Here is a 23,098-nt window from a genome sequence, read left to right as displayed (position 1 = left end):
AATGTAAATCTCAAAACTTTTTCAAGTTTTGAGCAGTTTCAAAAGCTAAGTGTATGATGAACAGATGTGTGTGAATTACTTTAAGCAAGTGCAGACATATGTATATTCAAAACACAAATGTAAAGAACACAAAGGCTTTAAAAACTTTTCTGGTGGATTTGTTGTTCCACCAGAGATGTGTATTTCATAAAATCTGTGATACAAAGAATTGTTCACAGCTGCTTCCTAGTACAAACTAGATGATTTTCTCTCTGAATTTTTCTAAACAGCTCTTGAAAATTCACACCTAATTACTAGCTGCAACTTGGTTTATATATCACCAAGTATTTTCAAGTGAAGACAAAGATAAAATACAATTATAAAATAGTTTTTCACATGTTTCTTCTTCATTTCTCTATCCAATGCAATCTAAGATAATCTGTAAATCTTTGAATACTTCCTTGTTTGCACCAGAATGGAAATGCTGCTTTTTCTTGATTTCTCCAAGAGGCTACCACATTCCAATTATCTATGTCAACTCATGTGCCTCTGTCAGCTTATGAATTATCACTACCAACTGCTATAGAACTGAGCATCCATTGAAGCTTTCATCCGTTGGTGGCTTTATCCGTTGATGTTTTAGCAGTTGAATCTTTATCCGTTGATGCACTCATCCGTTGATGATGTTATCCGGTGAAGCTTTAGAGACATCCGTTGAGGCTTTGTTTCTCATCCGTTGAAGGTCTTTAATTTATCAGTTGATACTACTTCATTTATACAAAATTACAAGGCATGAAATATTTACAATTAGCCTTCCTATTTGCATATCCACTAGTAGTCAACATGACTTAAAATTTCCTACAACTTCTAAGAATTATAACCCATTTACAAAGACTGAAATGTGCTACAATACTAAACTTATTTCTAAGTAAAGCTACTCCATCAACGGATAGCCAAAGTGGTCTTATCCGTTGAGGCTACAAACACTAGATTTCTACTTAAGTGTTTTGTTTAACTTATCATCAAACTAATACATATATATTCCTAACAATAGCTTTTCATCACTTTCATATTGCAAGAAATGCAATCAAATTTATCACAGATGGAGTAGGGATCTTCATCATTTACTTCATTACATTTGCATGCTCCCACTTCTGACTCACTAACAGCCTTTTGACAAAGGTGAGTTAGGTGATTGGTTGAGCCACACTTTTGACATTGTTTCCTGCGAGCATCTGCAATAAATGCAAAGTTATTGCTCTTACTCACTTCAATTTTCCCATTTATGTTCTTCTTCTTTCCAGCATTCTCAGTCTTGATTTCCTTAATTGGTGTCTTAGAAACTTGATTGACCATGGGCTTCTTCTCAATTTCAACAGTGGGAGTGGATTTTTTATTTGTTTTTTCACTGTCTTCATCTGCAAGTTCTTGCTTGATGACCAACTCAACCTCACTAAAATTAACCTGACATGCCTTGAACAAAGGTGCATCAAATTTCCTCAGTATCTTTGGGACATCTTTATCTACAATTGCTTTACCTTTATCACCTTCAATTTTCTTGTTTCTGTTCAAGGCATCATATTCCAAATCAATAGTTATATTAGCACATGGTTTTTCAGTCTCATGGTATTATCCAACCAACTGATATGTATTTCCTGAAAGACTTCAATTTCACCTCATTCTTCTCCAACTTTTCCCTCAACACAGCTTCAATTTCACTTGTACACTTAAGCTTGTTTTTCAGATATTCATTTTCTTGCTTGACTATTTCAAGCTCAACAAGCTGTAGTTCCAATTCTTACTTTTCAGTCTCAAGCTTCTCATTTGTTTTTGACAGTCTACTAACTTCCTCAGTAGCTGCCACCATGCTTGTGTGGATATGAAACATCTCTACACTCATCTTTTCAACAGTTTATTTATATTGACTTATATCTAAATCAATAGTAGATAGAGTTGGTACCTCTGATTTTGATGAGGATGATTCTTCATGCTCAAGAGCCATGAATGCATACTTTCCAAATTCTTTTTTATCATTATCTTCGTCAGTGTCATCCCAACTCTTACCTTCAGCTATATAAGCCTTTCCCTGTTATTTCTTCAAAAGAGCTTTATACTTTACTTCTAATTCCAGATAGGCTTTATCCTTCTTCACTTTATTTGGATTCCTGCACTCAGCTGCAAAGTGACCCAACTCATCACAGTTAAAGCACCTTATTTTTTATCTATCAACAGATCCAAGTTTGTGACCACATTTGCTAGCTGAGTTAAACTGAGTTTTTAATTTCCAATTGTTGTTGTTTGAATACTATCCCTTGTTCTTGAGAAACCTTGGCTTTTAACCCTGATATTAGAGAATTTTCTAGCCATGTTAGCCATTGATTGATCCATCTCATCTAGCTCATCAAAGGTGTAGTACTCATCTTCTTCTAGCTCTAAAATAACTTATTTCCGAGGTCCCTTGTTCTTTTGCTCAACAACATGAATGACTGGAGTTTGAGCATCTTGTTCTTCTTCACTTGCTTCACTGTCATTGACCCCTAAGGCACTGGATCCATCAACTACACGTCCTTGGTTTTCCTTCAATGACTTTCTTTGTAACATCTCAAGATCATATGTTTTCAAGATTCCATATAAGACTTCCAGTGTCATTCTGATCACGTCTCTTCATTCTCTAATAGGTGATATTTTCTGTTCAAGATGGCCAGGAAGGGCTAGCAAAAAATTTAGGTTAACCTCCTCAGCTTCATAATCTTTATCATAAAGTTTTAAGTCATTTATCAATTTGTTGAATCTCTCAAAAACTTCAGTAATTCCTTCTTTAGGCTTTTCCATGAAACCCTCATATCGAGACACCAGTATTCTCCTTTTATTAGACCTTACTTCCTCTGTACCCTCACACAAAATTTCAATCTTCTCCCAAATATGTTTGGCTGTGTCACAGTTGACAATATTATTGTACATAACATTATCAAGTGACTCTATCAGTATTAGTTGTAGGCCACTATCCAAAGAGACTTTTTCCTTTGCATGCTCAGTGTATATTGAGGGATTTTTAGGGCAAAAATGAGCTGAAATGACCATGTCTCCATCAGTAGATTCATCAACCCTTTCCATGGGAATAAAAGAGCCATTCTTGAAAATCCGGATGTACATGGATTGGCCATCCTTATAAACAACATATTCTTCTTTTTTCATAGTGTGTAGTTAGCTTTGTCAAAGGCTGGTATCTTGATGCTACTTAACTTTTGTGCATTAATTCTTCCAAGATCTTCATCCGTTTACTTTCAGATTTTGCTCTGATACCACTTGTTAGGTATTGAGTGCAACACAGAGGGGGGTGAATGTGTTTCTTAGATTTTTAGCCTTTTTAAATTTGTTTGGAATTTAGGTGAACAAAGTAGTTTAGAGTTTGCAGAGATATTGTGTTTACAGAAATAATCAACAAGCACAGTATTCTCAAAACTCACTTAATTTGTATTAAATTAAGTTGGTCTTGCTACAAATTATGTATTCTTAAGAAAATAAGAACTCATCTTATTTATTGAGAGAATACAAGAAAATATAGATCTATTTTTTTTCAACTGAACTATGGACCAGTGCATGCTCTATAGACTAGCAGCACAGGTTTACAAGACTTGCACTAAAATGTACTAAGCTACTTTTAAAAAGCAACCTTTTCTATTTCTATTTCCAGCTTAGCAAATTTGTGTAGAATCTTGTAGGTCTGTGACCATCCTTTGTCCAGTTAATCTTGGACCTTGATCTTGTATTCTTCCAGCTACTTTGTAGACTTTTTAATCTAATGAATATATCGTTTATTGACTGATAATATTAATCTTGAACTTTTCTGCATTCTGTATTTGAGAAGTATGTCGAGATCTCTAGTTTGTTCTATAAAGAAGTGACATCTCGATAAGTATAATTAATGACTTATCGAGATCTCTGAGTTCTCTATAGGTATACTTGACTTGTCGAGGTCTCTAGATCTTTGCATGTGAAATGACTTGTCGATATGTCTGAGATCTCTACATGTAGAAGTGATTTGTCGATATCTCATAGATCTCTACATACATATTTTGACTTATCGATATCTCTGAGATCTCTATATGAGAAATTGACTTGTCGATATCTCTTATCCTTCACATCTTCATTTGACTTGTCGATATCTCTGAGTTCTCTACATGCAGAAATGACTTGTCGATATCTCCAGTTCTCTACATCTTCATTTAACTTGTCGATATCTCTGAGACTTCTCTATAAGCCATTTTGGACTTCTCGATAAATCATTCTGGACTTCTCAAATAACTTCTCGATATAACTTGATCTGTGACTTGTCGATATCTTGACTTAGAATATTTTTTATAGAACAGCTTTATTCAATTTCAAGCTTATACACTTTTATATGAGGCATGATCATGGCTTGATCTTCTTCCAGGATTTATTCCTTCGCTTGAATCTGTCCACAAAAAAAATCCTCCAGTCTAATCTTCTAACCATTTTACAGACTCGAGTAATACAATACAGAATACAAAATTGATTATCAAACTAACTAAATATTAGGGTTGTCAATATGACTTAGTCTTATTATTGTACATGCATGTCTTGCACAACACAGATTTATTGGTCAAAGTAACCTTCACATGGGCTTCCACAACATTCTCGAATATTGCATACAAAACCTTAAGATCTCTGAAGCCATCTTTAGACACGAAATATTTTGATCGGGGAGTTGTAAGCTTCTTGGGCCGACAATAGGGATACTTAATAGTCAAATTTTCATGGACAACACCAAACAGATAAAAACTGATTGAAACCCCGTCTTTGGCATAAATTAATGATTTAATACGAGCATTAGGTATAATATGATTTAATGATGTAACTAATGGCTTACTATTTAAATCTCATTGCTTGTCAGCGTCCTCGTAGGCTTTAAGAGTGTCGTGTCATAAGCATTGTGTTGTTAATGTCATCATCTTTAATAAGTATTGATAACCATTTTCTTCATCGCTGCACACGATTATGCCTCACAACTTATCATCAGGGCCTTCGTATGTAATTCTATACACATATGTTAGTTCCTTGAAAAAAATGAACAATTAAAAAAAAGATAAAGATATACTAAGAGAAAGACAAAAAGTAACCGAACAACTGAAAAAGTGATCGAGGATAGTTTAACTAACCATAGAACCCAAGCTAGACAACAAACCATACGTGTGTCCCCTAAACTCCTTCAATACTTATACTCCCTGTTTTTATTCTGAACAAAACCCCTATAAATTAATACTCGAATATCTATACAGTGATTATAAAAGAGTGATAAAAAGTCTCGATCCAAGTGGTAATTAGGGTTAGCATATAGGATATATGCTATAGGCTAAAGGGTTTTAGAATGGCAACTGATCCCATACGAATAAGAATTCAAATATATTATTGTATTGAAAAACAAATTAAATTTAAAATTAGGAAAAATTAATTTAAAATCCCTCAATTATATACCTTTTTATTTTCTAGTTCCTTGATCTATTTTTTGAAATATTGTGATCCTTAGACATTTTAAAAATATCATTCCGATTAATTTTGACTAACGATCATTAGTCAAATATCGTTCCTCAACCTTTTGAATTGGGGTTTTTTAATTCGTTAATGAATTGATGAATTGAGGGTGTTGGAAGTTTTAAAAAGTCAAACCAAATAAATGCATGTCGATTTCAGTTACTTTTGTCACCGCGTACCGAAAAAAGGCCAGGGTTTCCGATCACTATTCCGATCATCCTATGCCATCGAAACCTAAATAGATTTCTTCGGTTTGTTTTCCCGAAACTTTCTATATCCTCAATTTCATCATTGAATCAACGAATCAAAAATCATCAAATTCAAGAAGTTGAATAAACATTGACTAATGAACGTCAGTATAAGATAGAGTTACGCTAATCATTTCTGGATAGTTAAAATATGCGAAGATTAACTTTTTATAGGTAAAGAACCTTAACAAAAAAATGACTTGTAGTTAAGTACGTGCGAATTAATTATCCCTTAAAATTACTAACATTTATTTAATTTTAAAAAAGGGCTAATTTTTGCAAAAAAAAGGCTAATATATTATCCTCATGCGGGAGCAATAGTTTATGGGCTAGCCGTTACACACTACAAGGCCCAGTACAAAAGGCCCAAATACAAATCATTTTAATACCCGAACAATTCCATGCCCTAATTTTTCTAGAAAAATGGGAAAAAATAAGGAGCTGCTAAGCAAGAAATTGAAAAAACCCAAATCAAAAACTCCAGATTTCAAGAAGAAGAACAAGAATTGCAGCCCCATTGGTAATTTATTCAATTAATAACTTTTTATCAACTGATTTATGTATTACGTATAGCTTAATGTGATAATGGTGTTTCTTTGATTGTGTGAATGAGTATAAGTAATGATATTGGTTTTGGGTGTGTTTCTTGTTGTGGGTTTTTGATAAAGTTTAAATCTTTGTTGTGTTTGGAGAAGAAGTGTAGTGAAGTCAAGAAAGATGATGATAATGTATGTATGTATGTACAGCTTAATGTGATCATGGAGATTCTTGGTGATTCTTTAATTGCGTTAGTGAGTATTGTTAAGTAATGTTATTGATTTTGGATTGTTTTTTGTTGTGGGTTTTTGATAAAGTTTAAATTTTTGTTGTTTTAAGAGAAGAAGTGTAGTGAAGTCAAGAAAGATGATGATTTATGTATGTATAGCTTAATGTGATGATGGTGATATTTTAATTTTGCTAATGTGTATTTTTAAGTAGTGATGTTGCTTTTGGGTGTGTTTCTTGTTGTGGATTTTTTATAAATTTGAATCTTTGTTGTTTTTAGAGAAGAAGTTTAGTGAAGTCAAGAAAAATGATGATAGAGTTGTATCTTTAAGACAGATTAGGAAGAATGGTTATATTGCTTTTGGGTGTGTTTCTTGTTATGGGTTTTTAATAAAGTTTAAATCTTTGTTGTTTTTAGAGAAGAAGTGTAGTGAAGTCAAGTAATATGATGATATATGTGTATGTATAGCTTAATGTGATAATGATTATTCTTAATTGTGCTAATGTGTGTATTGTTAAGTAATGAGATTGCTTTGGGTGTGTTTCTTGTTGTGGGTTTTTGCTAAAGTTTCAATCGTTGTTGTTTTTAGAGAAGGGCAGTGAAGTCAAGAAAGATGATAATAGTGTTAAATCTTTAAGAAAGATTAGGAAGAAGGGTGGGGATAAGCAAGCCAGTCACATTGATGAAGGTGAGTTGGTCTGTTTTTGTATGTATATGATAGTGCCCGTGTGATTGTAGGTAGACCATGTTGGTATGCAATGTTCGTCGACATGGCATGCCATTTGCTGTTTTCAAAGAGTTTGGGAGTTTCGGAAAAGAAAAATTATTACTTCAGAGAATGATGGAGCAATTCGAGACGTTGATATTATTTTTAATCATTGTGAAGATAGAAGTTGGATGCGAGTAAAAGAATTTATTATAGGTCATCTTGGAAATGTCTGATAATACATTTTCTTAAAGATACAATACTATACAATACTTGAGAGCATGTTTTAGAAGACCCTGTCTCTGTATATATGTGTTTGTGTTTTGAGTATTTTAAGGTGTATGGGTTTCAGAAAATAGAACTGATGAAGCAACCCGTAGGAAGAAAAAGAGGAAATTGGCCAGCAATAAGGAGGTTCACAAAGCTGAGTTTATCACCGATAAAATGAAAGAGAGCTCTGATGGAGATATTGAAGCGGAAGAAAAGCAAAGGAGAAAATTAAGGAAGTTAAAGAGAAAAGGCAAGAAGACAAAGAAACCTGAGATTGAAAAAGTTAATGACTCTGATCACGAAGTTGAAGGCTCAAACTTACAAAATGGTATTTACTAGATGACCAGACACATCATTCACCAACTTTTTTTGTGTGTGTGTGTGTGTGTGCGCATAAATATCTGACTTTATGAAGATACTTCAGCATCTTAACTTCTGAGCTTTGGCAAGTTGATCAATTGTTGAACAAGAAGATTACTTTCAATCAATTGAACATGGTAATTGGCTTTTGTAAACTAGGTGGTGCCGATCTGATATGTTAACATTATCCTTACTCAATCAATTGTGTAACCACCATAGCCTGAAAAATGACAATAAGTGTATTCGTATCTTAAAATAGCATAAATCATCATGATGCTTTAACAAATTATGAATGGAATCTGATTTATACTGTAGTTAGATTTTGGACTCAAGTTTTACGGTTGTAAAAAGTGGAGATAAAAGAGTTATGGCGTGGTCCGATACTTAAAATTTGAAACATATTTTCTTGCTTTGGTGGAAGATGTTTGTGTCCATAGTCCTACTTAAGTTGTTAAGTTGGTTATTTAATTGTGTCCAGTCGGAAACTCTTTCTCAGTGATCACGGTCTTGATCAAATGATAAAACGCGGAGGCTCTTGACCCCTAAGTACCAACTCGAAGGCAGATTGATAGAACTGATACAGATGAAGCAGATATTGGGAAAAAAATTATACCCTTAAAGCAAAAACAAATTCAGATGAACAGTTTTGCACACATAGTATTCCTAAAAAATATTATATGTTTGGTATTTAGAGTATTTGTTTGTGAATACTTTTGTAGGCAAGTCAAAAAAAGTCCGTAAAGCAAAAAAGCCCCGCTTGTTATCACAAAATGAGGATGTGCTAGAAGATAATGAAGGCAAGCAAGATGAGGTTTATGAGATATCTTCAGGAGATGAGGATTCCTCACAGGGAATGAAAAGTATGAACTCCTGTTGTACGATAGAGCTTTAGTTTATTTTAAAGTTAATTTTATGCCTTAGTTGATTTTAAAGCTGTTGTGATGCTATTTTCTTTTGGGTTGCAGAATGGATTCTGAAATATCATCAGAGTAGACCAGGTGTGGAGATACTACAAGACAGGATTGATGACTTCATTGTTTCCCACGAGGCAAAGCTAGAACAGGTATTCTTCTTTTGCTCCGACCAAGTCCGTATAAGTTGGAATATGGGTACTGCCATCTGATTTACTTAAAATATATACTTCATGGATCTAGTCTTTGAGTGTTTAATTTAGTTTACAGAATTGTAAAATGCTAAAGTATCATTGCGGCTGCATGGACTAACTTTCTGAAACCGAATTGTTACTTCTTACAAAGAAAACGGCGTTAAAATTTCGGATACTTATGCTCTTTTCCCTAGCTTTTTAGTTATAAAAATCCATATAATAGGTCTAAGCAGTTCTTCAGCTGTGCTTTCTGCTCATCACAGTTTTGCAACAGTAAAATTCATAAAAGAATTGAATTAAGTTTAACTTATGCTGATTTCTTTACAGTTTACACCTTGAGGCCTGTTTGGAACTAGCATTATAAATTTTCAACATGTACGTGTCTATATATATATTATCGATGTTACTATCAGATATAGTTAAACAGGTCAAAGAATTTGGCAAGACCACTTCATGTGTACACAACTCCTCTACTCAAGCGAATTTGATTTGTTTGAAGTATGAAAATGTGCACATGTATTCTGATGCTGACTTTTGTGCAAGTACTTTAACTTACTATTGAATTCACAGGAAAGAAAAGAAAGAGAAGCTCTTGCAGCAGAAGGTGGATGGACTGTTGTTGTGCATCAAAAAGGTAGGAAAAAGACCACAGAATCTGAGAGTGGGACTGCTGTTGGTGCTGCACATGCTGCAGTAACAGATAGGATTGCTAAAAAGAAAAATAAAGAAGTCGGGCTGGATTTCTACAGGTTCCAGAAAAGGGAGGCTCATAGAAGTGGTATGCTTCTAATTGTTTTTAACTTTTTACAGTCAGCATACAAGGCTAGGTAACTGTATATTTAGCATGTTTTGGATATAATTTTGTTGAGTGAATATGCTAACATTTTATGTTTAGTGCTATCATTAGTCCCTCTTTGTTCATGAGGAGGTGGTCCGAGTCTGAGGATGTAACAATATCCCATAATTGTCCCACAAACTGAAGCAGATTTAGAAGTAATCTGTCGTCGTTAATATGCTTAATGTTGTTTGCATTGGATTTGCTTCAAATTTACAATTACTAAAACTGTAGATCTTTTTGAAACAATTTTTTTGCAGCATAGTTATGTGAGAATGTAAGATGGATTGCATATTTAATTGCTAGATGAACTGTGATGTTTTCCTTGTTTTCTGGGTCCGCACTTGCTTATTTATTGCGGAAACATGGATCTCTTGCAGAAATTATGATGCTGCAGAGCAAATTCGAGCAGGATAAAAAACGGATTCAGCAAATGAGAGCAGCACGGAAGTTTAAACCATACTGAGCATCGGAGAACAGTCCAATTTAGCAGTTTTACGGCTAATGTTTACTATTTGTTGGTTAGGACAAGTTTACGAAAATGTGCTTTTAGGCATCGCATGATGGTAGCTTGTTTCTCTTGCCTCCCGGCTGTCCCATTTTTGTCCCAAGTACTAACCCAATTGGCTGTAATTTTGTACTAAAGTTCCTACATTAAAAAGTATGTATCGTTTTAGTTTGCGCTTCCTCTGAACTATCTAAAATGGAAACTGGTATTATTATATACATGTTGAAAAGAGTGTAAAGACAATTTTCACTATCTGGCCTAACTCTGAAGAAGACCGTCCAGTAAGAATTCGACTAGATATGTGTAGCTCTGAATAAGACCATAGTCCAGTTCAAATTCGACTTTGGTAAGATGTGTGAATATGAATTTGAGCCAAGATCAAACAAGTGTATTGACTTGGTTTTGCAAGATTGTATGAACTCTGTGGCTCTCTAATATATTTTCTTTTAACGTTAAAAAATTAGAGGGAATTTAAATATTTAACTTATATTTGTGCCGGAAATGAACTGAAGCTAGACTATAAAATCTAGTACAAACTGCTAGACAATTGTTATTAAAAAAATCTTGTTATACAGGATCATGAATATTTATTTTCTCGCTTAGTTAAATTTCAGGATCTCAGGATCATGAGATATTGAAATCCTTACTTTCATACATTCGCCCACCAACTGCAGTCTGCATGGCATCTTCACCAACTGCAGTCTGCATGGCATCTTCAGACTAGACAATAAAAGTATGTAAAATTCATTCAGCAGACAAAAACAAAAATACACAATACATAGACGATGTTCATAAATAAGAAATAGCTAGTGCATTTACTTGTAGTCTGCAACTCTCCCCGAAAATGGTCGATAAAGTACATTGAGAAGTTCATGACAATGGTCGGTACATTCTTCAACTCTCCACATAACGGACCAACATAACATAATAACGTAAAACACACCAGCAAAACATACTGGAGAAATAACTTGAGGAGCCAGAAGCGAGAGAAGCAAGACTCCTCTTTATTACAAGAAACAGGCAGAGTATTTAAACCAGAGTAACTGCAGCAGCTGAATCAGAACTATTTACAACTTCCTCCTTATCGATCTCACTCCAGCAGCATTGTAAAGTTGACCTCGGAGATGCACATCCAGCAGCCTTCATAAAGCTAAGATATATAATTGATTCATTTTTACCAAGCACTTGATATGATTTCTCTTCACAGCTATATCCCTGAACATCTGGAGTAATAGTAATACCAATGCCCTGTTCCTCGCTGTCCATACGCAAAGCAACAGAAAACTCGTTCGGATCAAAGCAAGTCAGCACCCTCTCAAGCAGGCAGTTCAGTTTCAGAACTTTGAAGTCATAGCCCATGGCTTCAAAGCTAGCATAGCTAAAGCCGTCTTCAGGTGTAACATGAATGGTAGAAATTGCACCACTTTCGATAGCATTCATAGAGTAACCACAAGGATCAAACTGAAAATCACATATCTCAGAATCTGGAAGAATTCTCCTAATACCAGATTCTTCAGTCATTCCAACTGCAGAGCTTGACTGAGTACTGTAAAATACTGATGCTCTTTTTCTGTCCAAACCAGTCATGCACATCTCAAGAGTGTAAAGTGCATCAGAGTACTTCGCTGGTTCAGCGGAAGCCGTGTAAATATGCCATTTCTTTTCGGCTCTACCCATTAGGTATGCGTTGCTAGCTAAACCAAGCTTGCAAAAGTAGTTGTCAAGAACAGCAACCTCTTCAGAGAAACTACGATGTGGAGAAGTCTGTGCTCCAGGAAATATAAAGCTACCACGAGTGTACTTCACAGACCTCACGGAGAGAGAGATTGCATTTGCCAACTCGAGTATAGGAGGAATAGAAAGAAGCAACTTTGTAGTCCCGCAAGTTTTGATGATAATCTTGTAAGGGTACACAAAGAGACTGGATTCTGAGAGGACATAAGAATCAACAAGCTCATTCGACAATGAGCCCACAATAGTACACTCAGCTGGTCCTAGGATTTCATCCAGTTGCATTCTGGATAAAGAACGTAGACCCTTTCCTATAGGGTCGGCAAAGATGCCAGGGTCAGAAAAAACTATTTCAAGCCGCTTTTCATAGCCTTCAAACCCAATTGCAGAAGGTGGGGAGGCCATTTTGCCTTTTTACAGGTGAAGGATACGACGACAAATAACAAGAAAAACTAAGACAGGTAAAAATTGAAAACTGAACCACTAGTTATGGACCACCTATGGTGGCTTGCAAAGATCTTGGAGAATCTCAGGATGGCTTTCGTGCGAACTACAAAGATGTTTGATCAGAGTATACAACATGTTAGAAGGATAAATACAAAGAATCTAAGAAATATACATTAAAAGAAAAATGAAACTCACGTTGGAGTATGCAGCTGACTTGAATTTCTTGATTCCTCCGTGTGGTCGAACGTCCTCAATGCTGTAACCTAGGGGAGCTTCATAAAATATTGTACTACTAGACTTCTTTCTTCCACCTTTAGTTTCCATTAGATCATATAAACACAACCTGGAAATAAGAGAGAAACAAATTAGAACACATCTAAAAGTAGCTAAAAAGCAATTTAGGACAACAAAACAATATACATAAAGGACGTAATACGAAAACCATGTCACCATATGAAAACAGAGCGGTTTAACAAATTGCCGAAGGGGCAGGGGAAACCAACTAGGCTACAAGATGAAGCTGGCAAGAAAAAATTAAGAAGCATAAGTAGATCATGAAAGACCAATGCCTGCTTAGGAGGGCAGGAAGCAAAACCTGCTGACTATTGTTTCTTGGTGCTAAGCAGAATCTGTTCTGTTTTGTATATAATTATTGGACTAAAGTCACTAAATATCATGAAACAGAAGTCAAGACAAGACTCTTAAAAGTAAAAAGAGGTGCTAGCAACACAAAAGCTACAGTGTAAATTCACAAAAACAAGAACATATATAGTAACAGGACAAAAAATGAGTAGTTTCTTTGATAAACAGAATTCAATTCCCACCGAATAAACATCTTATAAAATTTCAAATTAAATGGAATTTCCCTACCACAAGGGACACCAATATTTTCACCTATCTAAAAGTCTAGCAAATTAATTTCTCTGATATATTGTGAAACTATAAAACACGAAAAATCCTAGGGATTTCGAATCCTTGTAGCAAATCATTCAATTTTTCGCTTAACCAAGTAATAATAAGACCCGGTCATTATGATAAATGCAAGATTGCAAGCTTGAATACCAAAAAAAATAGAACCCAAATTAAACATATCAAATACTGCACAAGGAGCTAACTGTAAACATGGTAAAGAATATAGATACATAAAAACTTTTTTTTTGGGTAAATTAGATACATAAAAACTTATACAGGATACAAAGCAAGCAAATCATAGACAAACATCTTGAAAATGGGCTATGCTCAAATCAAATCAAAATTTCAAGAACCAGAAAACTTACAAAAAAATCGAAATCTCTTCTGAAAAAGAACTAGCAAGAAATCAAGCCCTGCAGATTACACAAAACATATCATTAGCTTATAGCTTAACCAATTAAAAACAAATTAAACAGAATTAACAGGAAAAAAGAAAAGATTAATGAATAAAAGTGCTTACCAAGGTGATAGATTGATTAGAAAAACAAAACAAATGGGAAGGATGGGTCTTTTCGAATAATTGTGTATGAATGTTGTATTTGAATGTCTGAGACAATTTTGTTTTACGAGTGCACGGAATTATATGCACGGATTGGTAGCGTATATATATACAGCTTTGGGAATTGCAACTTGTTTGTTTTAGTTTCGCCGCGTGTTTACTTACATGGGTAGCTGTCTACGGGGTCAAATGTAGTACTTCCGTGCATTTCTCATTTAATTCTATCCATTTCAAACTTATCAAAAAATAGTAAAAATTTAATAATATAAAATTTAATCACATCCACTACTTTTTCTCACTACACTCACTTTATTCATTAAATATTGATTGATCCCACCATTTTACCCAATTTATATATTTTTTTCACTAAATTATAATTTTTCTTTCTCTCTTGTCCCACCATCTTATCAAAACTAATATTATTTTAATAAATTTCTTGTCCTCCGTGCCCAAACCAATTATATAAAAATGGTTGAGACGGAGGGAGTAATAATTTTATGTGCTTAATTTCTACTCCCTCTCTCCGGCGCTCGGCATGTAACACTAATTTTAATAAATTATTCTATGTTATATAAAATTTAATTTAAAAAAATATTAAAATAAATTTTAAAATTATATTTTATATATAATTGAATAGAGCGAAGGGAGTAGGGTCTGTTTCTTGTTTTTTTCGTGTTTCATATATAATTAAATTAAACATTTATCCTAAGTCTACATGTATAACAACAATAATGTTAAGTTTCAAGTAAAAAGATTTTTCGTGTCTAAGTATAAAATTAAATTTAATTTTTTGTCCTTGTCCTGATGTATAACATCAATCATTTTAATTTTTTGAGTAATATACTCTCGATATCGTATTAGACAGGTTACTTATATCGATATCATAATATTGGTCATCTTTGATGACGCGCAGGAGGAGTGAATTGCAATGATGCATTACTTGGAAAGTGATCCTTTTTAGAAAGTAGTGATATTATTAGCTACATATAATAGTGTAGTACATGAATATGAATATGAACATGAACATGAACACGAACACGAACACGATTCTTATTAACCTCATTCTTTGTAACTTGTAAGCTACCGGAGATGCTGCCAACCCATCTGATGAGGCATCTCTAGCATAAATGAAATAAGTAGAAGCCAAATGCTAGTGAAATTGTCTAGGAAGAGAAGTTTGGTACTCAAAGAAAAGACTTCACAAATTCCATTTACCAGGACAATGATATCACACCAAACATACACCAAATATGTAGTACTCATAGGAACACGGTTTGAAGGATAAAATGTACGTAAAACTTGACCTTGCATTATAAAGACCTTTCCTTGACTATAAATATGCCAAAATCACCACTTCCATTGAATCTTTAATCTCTCAACTTTACAGCTAAAACAGCTGACCTAAACATGGCCGTGTTAACTATGCTTGACAGGGTGATAATAAGGTAGAAATACAATAGATACTGGCACTGAATGAGTTATATGCAGATTTTCCTCGGGCGTCAAATACCACCTGAAAGTAAACTTTAATTGCTTATATGGATTCTCCTTGGGAGTCAACACCACCTGGAAATAAAGTTTTGGTTGTTTATATATTCACAACATGCTTTGCATGCACTTGGTACTCACGAATAGCTTCAGGTAGAAATAGGGAGCTTTAGTGGTCACAGCTGCTCCTGCTTCTGGCTCGCATGGGATTCAGCGAGCTTCCCATTTTTCTTTTGATACTCCTGATTCATTTCCTCCAACCGCTTGGATACCTAGATTTGAAAAAACAAAATTTTAAATTTTTACGAGTGAAGAATGTTCCAGATATATAGACTTTCAGACAAGTATATTTATGTAAAAAGAGAAAGATAAAAGGACTAAATAATTTTTTAGTCTTTTCACTTGCAGTAGTCAATTAGCACAGATGTATATCTACAAAGTACAGATACTCATATGATGCAGGCTCAAAGCAATATAATGGTCAATTACATATAATATATAATTGCACACCCATGCCTCCAATGTTGCCTGAGTCTTCTACCTCTTGTTATCATCAAAAGAGGCATTCGTTCAGATACAATTTTTTAATATTTTCGTGATCAATTTATAGATAAAAGGAAGTTGCAAAGATATCATGCCTGAAAGGCATGATGTCATAAGAACAGTTGCGATGCGGTGTCCAGTAGGCTAGAATGCAAGATATAGGAAATATATTTGACTATATATTATTTACTAACATAAGAAAAGTGGAGGAATTAAATTGATGCCTAGTTAAATGATCCAAATTGTTCAGTGTGCGCAACTTCCTAGATGTCGTAGCACTGAAGTTACCCACCCATGTGAGTTCCCTCTAAGAGCAGAACTAATAATGTAAGTGATTGACGTATAAAGTATGTGCTGGTGTCACATAAAAGGCTGGGTTCGGAGTTTAAATGTTGTAATCTAGAGTCTTCACTTTATTCAATCCAACTCTTCTAAGAACTGATCTATCCTTTTGATTCTTATCACTTTTCACAATTAGGTGTCCAAGTATATATTGTAGATCAACTCTGATATTAACAATGTTCAAAATATCTGTCAATGTAAGTACCAGAGGAGAAAGGCTGGCTATGAAAAGAGTTATGGCTTAATCATCAGTGTTAGGAAAAAAGCTGCAAACTAAACCAATCAGCTGCTAAAAACAGAATATGATAGTAAACATATGAAGCTTCAAAGAAAAGCATGAATGTCATACAAAACTGCTCAGTCCTTCGAACAGTCAAAACCATTCATCCCTGTGCCTGATCTTTCAGAATGTAAAGCAAAGGTTCTGAAAACAACATTAAATAGGCAATAAAATCCAATTCAAAGGTATCTCAATTATTACTACAGTGCTTCAGTTTATCTTTATTATAAATAGGCTGACAGAACTGATGCTAAATTACTTGACCTTTGATTATAACATCAACAGTTACCATCTACTTATACCTCCACATAGTTGGTTTTGGCAGAATAATACCTTGATTGAATAGGCCATCGGTAGTAGGGTATCTGGGTTCATTGCATCCTCAGGAAAGTTACGCAGAGCATGTATAAGTTTCTCAAAGGGTAATTTCACCTGATGAAAGAAAAAAAAAATGCTTACAGATATCAACATCCCTACAGATTATCTGTTAAAAGGAGGGCGCAAGAATGTTAAAAACTCACCAGGTCATCGTGACAATATTTCAAAAGGGCCAGCCCAACTTTAAAAACAATTTGCACGCCCTGATCAGTGTAGCTTTATTAGGTTTTTAACCACCATTTGGGTTTTTATCTTTGTTGACCCAATTTTTTTTATGAAACTATTATTTCTAATATAAGTGAAGTGGCATTGCATATTAATTACAAGATTACTAACCTCATAAAGAAAAACATCCCAAATTCGAAGAGCCAAAGGGAATGGGAAAGAATATGAGAAAACAGTAATGAACCACTGGCTTGCATACATACTAGGGTTTATCATTTCTTGAGAAAAATGTTCACCTAACTTTGGAAGATGCTCCCGTACGAGCTGTTCAAACTGACAAAGGTATTGTTGCACAAGAGGCAACCCCGCCTACCCCAAAACCAGAAAACAAGAGGATTTCAGAAATGTAGGTGGTAAATACAGTTGTAATCAATAATATAGAGTAGACTTCCTTTAGACATGATCACATGATAGATATCATCTGTTGTAGACATATTATATAAATTACAGGTGTGAGAAATTAAGCAACCATAACATAAAAATATCATCTGTTATGAAATAAGGTTTCAACTTTCAAGATAATTAGAAGTACCAGTGTTATAAGTACTATAACTTCCAAACATCACCTAGGCAAATAAGGAACAGTTCCTCGCCTGCGAAATTAAAACAGAAATCCATAGGCTAACTCCCATACTAACGATCATAATGCATCTAAGCAATTTAGTATTGCAGCATATAAATTTTCATAATAAATGAATTTTAAGTATGGTATAAATCTAAGAAAGATGGACACATGCTATTTGCAACTGATGGACAAAGTCGAGGAACATTTCTTTTAAATATCAATGGATCCCAAACTATTAGGAAATGACAGCAGCTACCAAAGTTGTAAATTAAATTACAGAATACAGTGACATGAAATTTATATATTCTAGGGCCAAAAGAATTACCAAATATAAACCTTCCATAGGGGCATGAACAGCTCCTTTTAGTAATGCAACCATCAGCCAAAATGCATCTTCTTCACACATATAAAGAAGCAACAGACCAGCTAGAAAACCCATTCCCTATGAAAAATAGAATTTCAGATGATACAATCCAATATTTTTACAAAAGCAAAACTAAAATGTAATCTAAGAGATAACCTGCACATATCCAACATCTCTGTCATAGACGGAGTATGCCTTTAACACGTTGTAAAGGGACCTCTGCCCAGGACCATGTCTTTGTTGGAAGAAAACGTGTGAGGGGAACGTGCGGGAAATATCACGAATTATATCCAACTCTGAAGCTGAAGTCTCGTATATAACAAGTTGCTGCAGCCATTTACAAGAGATAAAAGAGGAATAAGAGAAAAAGTTACAGAAGGCACATTTTGAAGAAAATAGGATGCAAGTTGCAAGGAATAAGCATAAAGCAAATAACTACAAATAGAATGTATCATAACTTTTGGAATATAATATCGAGCGAATATTGGGAGACCACAAAATGCAATGTATAAAAAGCAAGATTAAAATTATCAACAGCATATAGTAAACAGCAACAAATCCAATGAACATCTGATCAGTTCTATACAGAAGAGTTCATCCACCTCCAATTAATTTTACTAACCAAACAGCCCGAGGGAATGGAAGTTCCATCAGAAACACAAATTAAAAGGTAATGGAACCTTAAATGTATTATCAAACCTAGTTAAAACAAAATTATCAACTCAAACAAGGTATCAGAAGAATAAAGATAGACACGGACAAGTCTGGTGCTAGGACGCAGGTCTCATGCTACTACTAGTCCAAGTTTCAGGAGTCTATGACAGAAAAGTGGCCAAGTAAAATTATTACAGAGCGTCAAAATTTACAAATCTAAACTTGCAAATACATTATTGATAAATACTCTTCCCTTGCTTCCTCAAGCCCAATTTTTTTAATTGTTTTAATAATGAGAACTGTTTAAACAGGCAAACCCAACATCGCGAAGCATACAAACCGTTCAATTATCAATACAAAATATAATCTGTGCAAGCTAGAAGGAGTAGATACCCCGAAATTGAAACTTCCATGAAGAACTCAATGGTTGAAGAGCAACTTTTATGGTTCCTACTACACAATTCCAAAATGTGAATAAAAGAAGCCATCAACGACTAATATTAACATAGAATACTAAAATTAGCTCTACAGTTTATATTTTCGGGAAACATTTTATATTAGCTGAAGATAGGAAACAGCATAAAAAAAATTGATACTACTGGTGGGAAATAACCAAATATTGTTCACTTCACAAGATGGAGGGAAGAAATTGTCTAGGTATGCAAATTGTCTAATAAAATTGATTGACAGATATTAAGCAAGTTGTTTTGCTAACCAATACTGGTGCTAAGAGAACATCAAGCAGAGCTAATGCTAAATTTATAAAGACAGTAGTTAGGTCACTGTCTAAACATATTACACGAAATATTGTTTTGTTACTGTCATTCAATAAGACCTAAACAATAAGTAAATATCATCATTTGTAAAAGTATATATGAAACGTGAAAAGGAAGATCACCTCATAAACACCAGGATTCATTAACAGAAGGTCCCTACTTCCTGAAATTAACTGCCAAACAAGACCTCTTAGACAATCAGGGACTCCTTTTCTAATCCGCCGTCTGACAACATGTGGTTTCCTCTTTACATAGTGCTTCCAATCACTTCCTCCAACTCCAATCATTTTCCTCCATTTTCTAATCCTCCTTTCCTCCCTGAAAATGCCTTCTTAGTTTAGTTAGCTGAAAAGCCTGAAGTAAATTAAAACATGACTATGACTAAAAGATGTAGCAATCCAAATTTTTAGAACTAATCCTCTATTCAAAATAGCAAAACTATGCATGTAAATCACTTAATGCTGCCTGCCCAATTTTATTATGGTTTGTTCTCCAAAGTCCAGAGATACAGCTACCAAACAAACTCCATTAAGGCTGATTTTCATTTATAAATATACATCGGTGGGTGTACACTCGCACGTATGTATAGACATAGAAAGTTTGTAAGAGAGGTGTAGATTAGCATTAGCCAGATACGACCGACTAGGATCTGGATATCAAAAAATCCAACAGTCTACGTAAGCACAAGATAGGTTACCAGCTTGAGCAAATAACAAAATTCTCAAACATATCATTTCACAGCACACTACTCAGTCAATTAACGAATTGCGCTCACCTGTCATTCTCAAAGGTTGACCTGCTTTTCACTATACCATCAGCAGATTTAACTTCCGGCTTCACAAATCCAAACCTATCTACTTTCACTAGCGGCACCGGTCTCAACTCATCATCATCCACGAATTTCTTTTCCATACCACTACTTCATACGTAATCCAACGCCTCCAAAATAACAACACGACAACTTTCTAAACATAGTAGCTTATTCGCCAACGCTTATACTCAAACAACAACCTCTGAAATAAAAAATAAATAAATGAACAGAATGAGCACTAGCAAAATATGTATCCGCTAATAAAATCCAAATATCAGCACACAATACAATTACGTAACCTAACGAACACGACTTATATAGCAGGTATATGCAATCTTATCGAACTTACGAAAGCAAATCCACAATCTCCGAAATAAATAAGCAAAACATAATCACGACTTACAAAATACGCTAATAAAATCCAAATTTATGCACACAATACAATTACGTAACGAACGCGAATCTCTGCAACCTAAACACTAGAAAACACATAGTAATCAGCTCTTCCAAATTATAATACTCATCATACCATCTATACAGTGTTGTTATATACCAATTATCCGCAAACTAATCGAATCAACGACAGCGAAAGTACAATACATCAAACAAAACAAAACACGAAAAATAGGGCGAAAAGTTCAATGCAGTTTAACTTTAGCAAACTATAACAATACACTACAAGACAATTGATATGCTCCAAACAAATTGTATTAAACAGCTTTTTAAGCAAATTAACACAAGATGGGAGCAATTAAGCAATTAAACGATATGAAATGAATTAACAGCATCGAATCAATGAGAATTCACTTTAAATTAGCGGTAAATTTCAATATACGTACATATTTGTATATGTGATTAATGAATGAGAAGAGAAATGGAGGATATACATACACTGTGTTTGTATGTATATGTTGATTGTGTACCTGTAGATCTTGCCAATGGGGTTTAATTTTTTTGATCCGGTCTCTCTGGGAACGCAATTATGCTATTCTTATTTATTTATTTATTTATTTTTTGGTCGAGAAATTTATTAATCATTAAAATTAACAAGTAAATTAATTATAGGTACTATTAGAAATTCCGGAAATCGGGCGCGAGGTACCAACTTGTGATTTTATCGGATATTTTTTTAAAAATTGGATAATTTATCGGACATTTCACGAATTAGTTAAATATTTTTACTGAATTTATTTATAAATAGTAATTTATAGACGATTTTTGAAAGATCAGCCAATAAAGATTACATGTATTTTTGTGATATTGCAGATAAATACTGATATTTTTGTAATTTTTAAATAATATATTTAGGACGGTGGAAATGAGCTTGTTATTATTTTAAACATATACAAATTTAAATTTTTCATAATTTTTTCCTTTTAAGAGTAAATGCCAATAAATAAACTAATATTTGACTCTTTCGGAGTTGGTTTCGGTGCTTTTAACAAAAATTGATTTCAGTACTTTAGGAGTTGGTTTTTTCCACCAGTAGTAAAAAAGAGTTTAGAAGTTTTTATATGAACCTTTTTGGTAAGTTAACAAAATTATCATGTATATTTAGGTTTGAATTGATCCCAGGTGTCCTCAACAACTTCCTACTTCCTAGTTAGATGGTGTCTAACCAAGACCAACCCTCAGTTTATGAAACTGATGACATGTGTTATGTAAATCCATGGTTTAGAACACTACTATTTATTTCACTTCCATATAATCTTTCCATAGAACAGTTTCTTCTTTTTTCTGCTAACTGCAAAATTTCAAATTTCATAATCATGAGTTCAGCCCAGCAAAGTATGAGCCAACAGGAGGCTGAGACCAAAGAGCAAGCTATGGTATGATGTGAAATGTTTGCGTTTTACATTCTCGTATCAAAGATTTAGAAATTGAGAGATTCGGGAAATTAATGAAAAATAAAGATGAACATTATGTTTTATTTTGCAGCAAGAAAGGGACCAATTGTCAAACAAAGCTCTTTCACAGCATTGCCAGAAATCTGCCAATGAGGTTCACTTTCAAGTTTATAAAGGATAACCGTGTACTAATAGATATTTTTGTATCCGTAAAAAGAGATCGGGGACTTATACATGTGGATGAATATTTATATTTATGATTTCCACCAATACCGTGAGAAAAACTATTCAAACTCCATATAATTTACAAATACCGTAAAATTAAGTTAAACTCTTGACGATTGATTATGCAGGCTGTGGAGCAAGCCAAGGCTTCGGCAGAAGGCACGACAGAAGCTGCTAAGAATGCAACTGGGATGAACAAATAAAAAGCAATGTAGCTACATTCACTCTTCCACTCTTCAACATCCATTACACCAATTCTATTTTATTGTGTCCGATTATTCACACTTCACAGTTATTCATGTGTACAGACTACAAAATATGAAACTGAAGTATGACAATGTACTTCTCCTATAATATCAATCAGATTTTGGCTTCTAAATCTTTTAAGTCCTGTATAACATCATTTTCGACCAAGAAATGATTCGCCTGTGATTTTTAACTGATGCTGTGTGCATGAAAGCATGAGAATCAAGCGTATATCATATGATTCTTGTATTTAGACGGATTAAGAATAATGTAAAAATTGCTAAATGATTAGACAATTGGCGACAGAGGCAGGTCAGCGAAACATAATTCCAGTTTATATTTTATTTACATTGATAACAAGTATACAGCTGCAGC

At 34.1% G+C, this 23,098-nt stretch overlaps 3 protein-coding genes and 1 long non-coding RNA gene across 9 annotated transcripts; 2 read left to right on the top strand and 2 right to left on the bottom strand.

The window, feature by feature from the left end:
• Positions 1–6,182: 6,182 nt before the first annotated feature.
• On the top strand, positions 6,183–10,509 carry LOC141723851 (uncharacterized). The gene is made up of 7 exons (XM_074525777.1): positions 6,183–6,300; positions 7,136–7,234; positions 7,605–7,850; positions 8,602–8,742; positions 8,848–8,945; positions 9,558–9,765; positions 10,203–10,509. Exons 1-7 carry the CDS (start codon positions 6,204–6,206, stop codon positions 10,286–10,288), a joined length of 975 nt encoding a protein of 324 aa, XP_074381878.1. The 5' UTR covers positions 6,183–6,203; the 3' UTR covers positions 10,289–10,509.
• A 542-nt stretch (positions 10,510–11,051) lies between these two features.
• Positions 11,052–14,131, bottom strand: LOC141723850 (S-adenosylmethionine decarboxylase proenzyme-like). The gene is made up of 4 exons (XM_074525776.1): positions 13,941–14,131; positions 13,786–13,833; positions 12,704–12,851; positions 11,052–12,611 (listed from the first exon to the last, which is right to left on the bottom strand). Exon 4 carries the CDS (start codon positions 12,464–12,466, stop codon positions 11,360–11,362), a length of 1,107 nt encoding a protein of 368 aa, XP_074381877.1. The 5' UTR covers positions 12,467–12,611; positions 12,704–12,851; positions 13,786–13,833; positions 13,941–14,131; the 3' UTR covers positions 11,052–11,359.
• Positions 14,132–15,266: 1,135 nt separating this feature from the next.
• LOC141723848 (uncharacterized) lies at positions 15,267–21,417 on the bottom strand. Of its 6 annotated transcripts, XR_012576382.1 has the most exons (11): positions 21,245–21,368; positions 20,370–20,607; positions 19,717–19,912; positions 18,321–18,491; positions 18,126–18,242; positions 17,347–17,544; positions 17,154–17,213; positions 16,966–17,064; positions 16,702–16,776; positions 16,558–16,618; positions 15,267–15,739 (listed from the first exon to the last, which is right to left on the bottom strand). XR_012576382.1 is itself a non-coding variant. In XM_074525774.1 (10 exons), the coding sequence occupies exons 2-9, from the start codon at positions 20,504–20,506 to the stop codon at positions 15,644–15,646; spliced, it is 1,074 nt and encodes a 357-aa protein (XP_074381875.1). In that variant the 5' UTR covers positions 20,507–20,607; positions 21,245–21,368; the 3' UTR covers positions 15,267–15,492; positions 15,609–15,643. The 6 variants fall into 6 exon arrangements, 4 of the variants coding, with proteins under 4 accessions (XP_074381875.1, XP_074381873.1, XP_074381874.1 ...); XR_012576381.1 differs by having other exon boundaries at positions 16,558–16,776; XM_074525774.1 differs by lacking the exons at positions 16,558–16,618; positions 16,702–16,776 and having other exon boundaries at positions 15,267–15,492; positions 15,609–15,739.
• Positions 21,418–21,997: 580 nt separating this feature from the next.
• Positions 21,998–23,019, top strand: LOC141662079 (uncharacterized). The gene is made up of 3 exons (XR_012550239.1): positions 21,998–22,234; positions 22,344–22,406; positions 22,606–23,019. It is a non-coding gene; the product is annotated as an uncharacterized LOC141662079 (long non-coding RNA).
• Positions 23,020–23,098: the final 79 nt, after the last annotated feature.

Source organism: Apium graveolens, chromosome 5 (genome assembly GCF_009905375.1).
Source record: "Apium graveolens cultivar Ventura chromosome 5, ASM990537v1, whole genome shotgun sequence".
Lineage (NCBI taxonomy): Eukaryota > Viridiplantae > Streptophyta > Magnoliopsida > Apiales > Apiaceae > Apium > Apium graveolens.
Note: the sequence above shows the minus strand (reverse complement) of the source record. Positions and strands in the feature narration are given on the sequence as shown.

Bases quoted from the DNA above. Each gene is read 5' to 3' on its own strand.
- LOC141723851 (XM_074525777.1), top strand. From the start codon at position 6,204: ATGGGAAAAAATAAGGAGCTGCTAAGCAAGAAATTGAAAAAACCCAAA. The intron at 7,235-7,604 runs GTGAGTTGGTCT...TATGGGTTTCAG, and splicing joins AGCCAGTCACATTGATGAAG to AAAATAGAACTGATGAAGCA. The intron at 8,946-9,557 runs GTATTCTTCTTT...TTGAATTCACAG, and splicing joins ACGAGGCAAAGCTAGAACAG to GAAAGAAAAGAAAGAGAAGC.
- LOC141723850 (XM_074525776.1), bottom strand. From the start codon at position 12,466: ATGGCCTCCCCACCTTCTGCAATTGGGTTTGAAGGCTATGAAAAGCGG.
- LOC141723848 (XM_074525772.1), bottom strand. From the start codon at position 20,506: ATGGAAAAGAAATTCGTGGATGATGATGAGTTGAGACCGGTGCCGCTA. The intron at 17,545-18,125 runs GTAATTCTTTTG...GTTTTGGGGTAG, and splicing joins CTATGGAAGGTTTATATTTG to GCGGGGTTGCCTCTTGTGCA. The intron at 17,214-17,346 runs GTTAGTAATCTT...TACACTGATCAG, and splicing joins GGGATGTTTTTCTTTATGAG to GGCGTGCAAATTGTTTTTAA.